This window comes from Mastomys coucha, unplaced genomic scaffold (assembly GCF_008632895.1).
Source record: "Mastomys coucha isolate ucsf_1 unplaced genomic scaffold, UCSF_Mcou_1 pScaffold23, whole genome shotgun sequence".
Taxonomy (NCBI): Eukaryota; Metazoa; Chordata; class Mammalia; order Rodentia; family Muridae; genus Mastomys; species Mastomys coucha.
Window position 1 is genome coordinate 92,853,699 of NW_022196906.1, and position 7,828 is coordinate 92,861,526.

Consider the following 7,828-nt stretch of genomic DNA (forward strand, 5'->3'; position numbering starts at 1 on the left):
CTCGACAGCGGAAGTAGGCGCCATCTTGCCATGGCAAATGCCTCTCAAGATTCACGGCTCCCCACAGGAGGAGAGGGAGAGAGCTGGAGTGCAAGCACATGCTTCGGTGCCAAGTGCACAGTGGAGCTTAGAAGACACCTTGTGGCCTTGTGGGTGGGCCGTATGGGTCGTGGCCTCGTGGGTGGGCCGTATGGGTCGTGGCCTCGTGGGTGGGCCGTATGGGTCGTGGCCTCGTGGCTGGGCCGTATGGGTCGTGGCCTCGTGGCTGGGCCGTATGGGTCGTGGCCTCGTGGCTGGGCCGTATGGGTCGTGGCCTCGTGGCTGGGCCGTATGGGTCGTGGCCTCGTGGCTGGGCCGTATGGGTCGTGACCTTGTGGCTGGGCCGTATGGGTCGTGGCCTTGTGGCTGGGCCGTATGGGTTGTGGCCATGGAGCTCAGCTTGGGGTAAGCAGGTCATCTCCTTACAAACGTCACCTTCCTACTAGTATGACAGTTTCTTAAATAGGCTATGATTAGTGTTGACAAATGGGAAGTGATTCTTATTGTGTATGTTTTGTTTTTTAAGCATCATACAGGGCACATTTTTGATTATGAAGTGATGAAGACAGGACAGGCAGGACCTAAACACAGGACATCTGGTGGAAGCCTCTTTAAAACACTTTCTGACTGGCTCTGGAGTCCCATGAAGAGCATCAGTTGGAGAGAAAGCAAACAAAGAATGATCTTTCTCACCTGTCTTGGGCGATGTATAACGTAGCACTGTGACTAGAGAGAGTTAAAGTCAAATTGTATACGTAATAAGATATTTAAAATTCAGTGCAGGTATCAGTTACAGGAGGGGGTTGTCAGTCTCCCTCAGTGTGATGCTGCTGTTAGATTTTGTAGAGTATACCAGCTTTTAAAGGATGCATGCTTAACTATTTGTGCGTAAAGATGGTGAGAGCTGCATTTCTTTCTATTGGCTTAGCTGAGCCTGTAGATGCAGAGTGAGCCAAGCTGGGAAAATGTTAACAGTTGCTGGATCTACGTAGTGATTCTGTGCATGCTTGTGGGGGTTGATTATACATGTCAGACTGATTGGACTGAATATTGCCCAGGTCATTGGTTAAACAGTGTGCCTGTGAGAGAGGTGATAAAGTAGATTGTCCTCCTCTGGTAGATGGATCTCATCTAATCACTTATAGAAGAAAAGGGCAGAGAGAATTTCTTTTTTTCCCCCCCCCATTGGCATCTGAAATTTATTTCAGTAAGTATTTTAGAGTTCAGGCTAAGAGGCAATGTTATGGGATGGAGTTTTAGGGGAACACAAAGATAAAGAGCAAGGATTGGAACCAGAAGAATGTGTGCAAGCATCAAGCTTTTTGTGCTTATTTATTAAGACAGTGTCTTATTATGTAGGCCTGCATGTTCTAAAATGCACCATGTAGATCAGGCTGGCTTTCAGCCCACACACATCTGTCTCTGCTCCATGTGCTGGTACAAAAGGTGTTTTATACTACAACTAGCCAACCTCTTTATTTTTAATTATTAAAAATATTTAACTGTTGCCGGGTGGTGGTGGCACACGCCTTTAATCCCAGCACTTGGGAGGCAAAGGCAGCCGGATTTCTGAATTCGAGTCCAGCCTGGTCTACAGAGTGAGTTCCAGGACAGCCAGGGCTATACAGAGAAACCCTGTCTCGAGAAAACCAAAAAACCAAAAAAACCAAAAAAAAAAAATATTTTAACTGTTCAAGTTTAACAGCAATGTTTTATGAGTTTTACAATATTTTGAGGAGAAAAATGTTTAAGTCAAAGATAAAATGATTTAACAGTCAAACAAAGGACAGAATGCTTATGAATGGTATAACTACATGACTATACTATAAACTTGAATATATGGATAACATCAGAAATATTCTAAGAATTTCTAAAGCCTGTTTTCTAATGTGCTTTGTTTGATTTTGGTTATTTCCCCTACCTTTAGGTTTGGACCATAATGTCAGACTTCTAGGACTTTGGGACTACCATTCTGAGCCTCAGCTCAAATTGCTAACTGATAACCATGGGATTCCATTGATTCATGAGCCAATTCCTTATATTAAATCTTTAAAAAAATTATGGTGCTCTTTCATGTACATGTTGTATTTGAGCCTTCAAGTGGCTATATGAGGCACACACACAAATATATATTCCAGTTGCTTTTGTTTCTCTGGAGAAGCCTAAAACCCTGTTTAACACATATCCTAAAGGTTTTGTTTAAGATTTGGGGTTTCGTTTGTTTAGGTTGTTTTGAGACAAGGTCTCACCGTGTAGCCCTGGCTGTTTTGGAACTTGATAGCTAAGCTAGCCTTGAACTCCCAAAGATCCTCTTGTCTGTGCCTCTGGAGTGCTATGAATAAAGACATATACCACCATGCCTGGCTTGTTTTAAATGAAAAGTTAGGTGATTAGAAAATAAACAAACATTCAGAGCATAGTCAAAAAGTATTGTAGCTCATCCCTGACATGGTCTGTGGGGTGGCCACGCAGTGCAGTCTGCTGGCTCTTTTTGTTGCATTGTTTCTTCTGGTCCCTGATAAGTTTGGCATTTCCAGAGGGGCAGCAAAGGGTCGATAGTGGAGGAGAAGGGAGGATGACAGTGGCTTCTCTCTTTCTGGTGCTGGGACATTTCAGCACTGGTGCTCATCCATGTGGGGCTGCCGTCCAAATACAGCTTTTCTGTCATGCAATGTGTATGTGTGCATGTGCATATTGAGTTTTCTACTCTGCTACCTAGGGACCTTTACAGTGTGTTTTACAGGGCAGTGCATTTTACAACTGATTTCTAATGAATGTCTGTTCTCCTGTCCTTAAGAGGATTGCTGAGGTCCTCCAGCCATAGACACTTATTTTTCTTGAAAGTAAAGCTTATCTCTTTCCCAACCTTTCTAGTTGGCCTGAGTATATTCTTATCCTACCACAAGATAAAGGAGCAGGTTTCTTTTCTTTTCTTTTCTTTCTTTTTTTTTTTTTTTTTTTTTTTTTTTTTTTTTTTTTTTTTTTTTTTTTTTCGAGACAGGGCTTCTCTGTGTATCCCTGGCTTTCCTGGAACTCACTTTGTAGACCAGGCTGGCCTCCAACTCAGAAATCCACCTGCCTCTGCCTCCCAAGTGCTTTGCTGTGTGACAGACAGTAAAAACCTTTAACAGTGTCATGTGTGCACAGTAGATAGTTCTGCCAATGTTGGCCATAAGTTAATGGGGAGTCCTTAGAGCTGCTCTTCCTGTGGCAGTTGAGTGAATTTGTGTCTCGGTGATGGGAATGGATGGGCCTGTATAGTTCTGCCTGGACATGGCCGTAGGCTGGCAGCAGAGTGCAAAGAGAAAACCAAACCAAACCAAACCAAACCAAACCAAAGCAGTGGTCTAAACCTCTTAAGAACTGGGGTATTTTTAAGTAAATTCTGTGGATCAAAGCAAGACAAGCCCGATATTCAGAGGGTAAAAAAAAAAAAATCTATATTTTGATTGAAGAATCTGCAAATCATGTTAGAAATACAAAGCAAGGACAAGAAATAGCTGCAGTCATTTTTGTAAATAACCGCAAAGTGTGCATACATATCTAAACATGGCGTGCCGTGTCCGAAGGCTGCTCTGGGTCTTCTGAAGCTCAGGAAGCAGCGACTCCTGAGCCTCTCAGTCAGTTCACCCACCACCGACTCCTGAGCCTCTCAGTCAGTTCACCCACCACCGACTCCTGAGCCTCTCACTCCTGAGCCTCTCAGTCAGTTCACCCACCACTGACTCCTGAGCCTCTCAGTTAGTTCACCCACCACCTTCCTCATGGTTGGTGTCAGGGAAAAGAGGATTGTGTTCCCGATTTGGTTCATAACTCGGAGAAGAATATTTTTTAATTAATTACTTATAGATGACTTTATAATAGAATTGGGATGTTGAAATACTTATCAGTGAACACAAAACAAAAACTTATGAACAAGCCTGAAAAGTCAGGTTCTCAGAGCACCTGTTTGCTGTAGCTTTTCCTGGACAGACAACCACCAGTATTTCCTGCTAGCTCTAGAAACCCTGTACAGACATTCTTGGAGAATCCTGTCTTGGGGAGGACTTACAACATGTCTTAAGAATTATAGGGCTGGCTGGCCAGGACTTCTCTCTAGAGCGAGTGTGGGGAGCTTTGTTAGTACTATCTTTACCTGAAATTTCAACTGAAATTGTGAAACAAATAAAAAAGGGCCCTTTAATATCATAGCTTAAACATGAGGAGACAGGAACAGAAATATGGAGACTCAGGTAAGGATGCCTAAATGGTTATTATTCTGTGTGCATTATAATAGTCAATGACAGCTTTCAAACCCAATAATAATTAATTAATTAAAAATTATTTAGTTTTCTTAGAATTTATGTATTCACGTGGAGACTGCATTGCCACAGTATTTACAGATGTCTGGAAATGATTTTGTGGGCACCTGATGCATACCTTTCTCATACCTCACTTTGTCAGCTGCAGACAACTATCTTAGCTACAAATACTGCCCATGCTTACAGGTGCTGTGCAGCATCAATTCAATTGTTCACAATCCACGAGCTCCAGGAATTATTTATAAACAGAGCAAAGGAGGAGCCCAAAACAGCAATAAAGCTATTGTTGAAGATTGTGGATTTGAGCATCTTGTTCCTGTAGTAGAGATGTGGGCAGATGAACTGGCATCCTTAAAGGTGAGTAGTTGAGTATTCTTTACATGTTTGCAAAATCTGTTGGGCTTGGCTTTTGTTGTTCTTTATAAAGCTAAAAAACCCCACTTTTCTAAAATTGAAATACCTTTGCTTTCATATTTTGTTCTGTTTTGTTTTTGAGACAGAGTGTAACTATATAGTCCTGGCTGGCTTTGAGCTCACAGATAACCACCTGCTTCTGACACCTGAGTGCTCTAATTGAGGGCGTGATCCACCACGCTTGACCTTCCATCTTTCCAATCCTATAAATTTGGTGTTTTGATAAGCTTGCCTCCTCAAATTCTACCACAGAAAATAGAGTTTCTCTCATTGAGAATCTGTAGTGGATTCATCTTTGTACTTCTGAGTCCTTCCATATCCTGCATCTTCCTCCTGCTGAGATCTGAGCTGCATATTTCCTGGCCTTTGCACATGGTCAGATTGGTGTCTCATCCTCACTTTCATCTTATCAGGGAATATTTTTACAATCTTCACATTTTCTTTTTCTTTCTCAGAACTGAGTTTATTTCTGTTTGTTTAATCTCTAGAGAAGTTGATTGTTAACAAGCAACTAGGAATTAGATATAGTCACATTTTATTTATAGATCATTGTATATTTTATAACTTGAGTTTATTATGTTTTTTATTAGTTTATTGAGAAGTTATTTGCTATAAAGTTAATAGTATTGCATTTATGCCTTTTAAACATTGGATTTTTTCAGTAACCTATACTATACAAAATTCTGCTATGGTTAATTGTAATCCTAATATGATTCAGTGACAACGTTTGTCAGCATTTTGTCTTATTACCCAAAGACACTTGCTAAGAGTATGTGACCTCTTTAAGAACAAAATGTTGTATTTGTTCTTATATGCCTCAGAACTCTTCATGATACAAATCAATCCATATTTTCCAGAATAATTATAGTCCCAGACCACTAAAGGGATTTTTTGTTTGTTTGCGTGCTTGCTTTTTGTCTTTGTTTTTGTGTTTGTTTTTTAAAGATTTATTTATTTCATATATGTGGGTGCATTGTCTCTGTCTTCAGACACATCAGAAGAGGGCATCAGATCCCATTACAGATGGTTGTGAGCCACCATGTGATTGCTGGGAACTGAACTCAGGACTCTGAAAGAGCAGTCAGTGAGCCATCTCTCCAGCTCTTGTTTTTTTGTTTTGTTTTGTTTTGTTTTGTTTGTTTTTTTGAGACTGGGTTTCTCTGTATAGCCCTGGCTGTCCTGGAACTTGCTTTGTAGACCAGGCTGGCTTCATTCACAAAGATCCACCTGCCTAATGTTGGAATTAAAGGCGTGCACCACCACACCTGGCTTGAGTTTTTCACTTATAAAATTATATCTGTATACAACCTATGAAAGTATTGTGGCCCTCAGCCTGACTTTTATTCCTTTTTCTCTTAGGGTTTAGGCAGAGCCTTACAGTATCTAAGCATTTGGTCAAATGGCAGTGCTGGATTAATACACTATTTTATGTGCTGAGTTTCCCACTCAGTGCTTGGCCAAGAGCTCGCTGTAGGGGGATAACAGTGCTGACTCTGCTCTGCCTTCCTCCTTCTCAGAAGAGTTAGAATAGAAACAGCCCTTCCTTTCCAACAGAGGAGAAAAACTAGAGAAAGGAGACAAAGGGAGGAACCAAATTTAAAGATACCCTTAGTTTTCTATGTGTGAGATGGGAAAGTATTACAAAACTATGAATATAAAACTCAGGCTAATTGGACAGAGAAAACATGCTAAAACATGGAACTTTTAAATAACTACGCAGTATATTATTAGACAAAATGAATGCAATAAAGATGGACACCCTGGTGCAGTACAGGTGAATGATGGAGTACAGGCAACTTGCACTCCAGAGTCTGGTAGAGGGGGCATCACTCTGATCATAGCCTCAAGCAAGACGTGGCCAGAATGTCGCCTTCTGGCTCCTGTGTAGTTTTCTGAATAGGAGGCAGGAAATTAGTTTCACAGTATTGTAAGGATACTTGAGGCAATTGGCTAGAATTAGTTACTTCTGCCACTGAAGTAGCTCATGACCTTTAGTAGTGCTTCTAACATTTGCAGTACAGATCCGGATCCAACTTAGTCCATGAAGTTAGATGAGGCCTCATGTGGAGAGTTCAGCATTATGTCCTATTACCCAAAGACACTTGTTAAGACTATGTGACATCCTTGGGAAACAAAAAAAGCTATATTTGTTCTTATATGCCTCAAAGCTCTTCATGATACATGAGTGCTCAATTAATATTATTAATTAATATCCAGAATAACTATAGTCCTAGACTACTAGAAGGCCTTTGAGACCTTATATGAAGAGTTCATATGTAGCAACTTCCCAGTTTGGGACAGACATCTCCCAAGATGTCTGTTTTTCCTTAGGGTCTGATGTGACCTAAAAGAGAAAGATGAGTTTGAGAGATGAGTAGAAAAGAAAAATGTAGCAGAGCATGTTATAGAATCCTCTATATTTGCATATTTATTTTTTTGAGACAGGCCTCATTATGCAAGCCTGGCCAGCCTGGAACTCAGATGAAGCTGACCTTGAATTCTCAGTGGTCCACCTGCTTCTGCCTCCTAATGCTGGGATTAAAGGCATATGTCACTAAGCCTGGCCTTATTTGTTTTATTCTAATTAACATATAACCATACATATGCGTAAGGGACAGGTTGACATTTTAATACAGTGAATAGTGATCAGTGTTGAGAACATCAGAATTCTCAGCCATTTTAACATAGTTAATTTTTGTGAGCCTTAGGTAGCCTAGTGTGGTATAGAACATGGCAAATGGTTTCTCTTATCCAGCTGCGCCTCCTGTCTCCATTGCTTCTGACTCAGACGCTACTTAGGCTCTGGTAACTACTATAAGACTAACGTTTAGAATGTTTACCTATGAGTAAGGACATTTGCTATTTGTGTGCTTTATTTCACTTATATAATATCTTCTACTTCTCTCCATGTTGTAGTAAATGACAAATGCCATTATGTTTGTGGCTGCATTCCATTGTGTATGAATATGTATGTATTTATGCACACACACATATTTTTTTAGCCATAGCCATTCATCTATCACTGGACACCTACACTGAGACCATATCTTGGCAATTCTTTTTTTTTTTTTTTT

At 40.7% G+C, this 7,828-nt stretch overlaps 1 protein-coding gene across 2 annotated transcripts in view; it reads left to right on the top strand.

Annotated features, from left to right (window-relative positions):
* The window catches only part of Cep70 (centrosomal protein 70), a 60,196-nt gene that overhangs the window by 44,982 nt on the left and 7,386 nt on the right, over nucleotides 1-7,828 (top strand). For both annotated transcript variants that reach the window (XM_031343464.1, XM_031343465.1), the window contains one exon: nucleotides 4,527-4,697. In XM_031343464.1, the coding sequence (XP_031199324.1) occupies nucleotides 4,527-4,697 (171 nt within the window). The remainder of the gene's footprint in view (nucleotides 1-4,526; nucleotides 4,698-7,828) is intronic.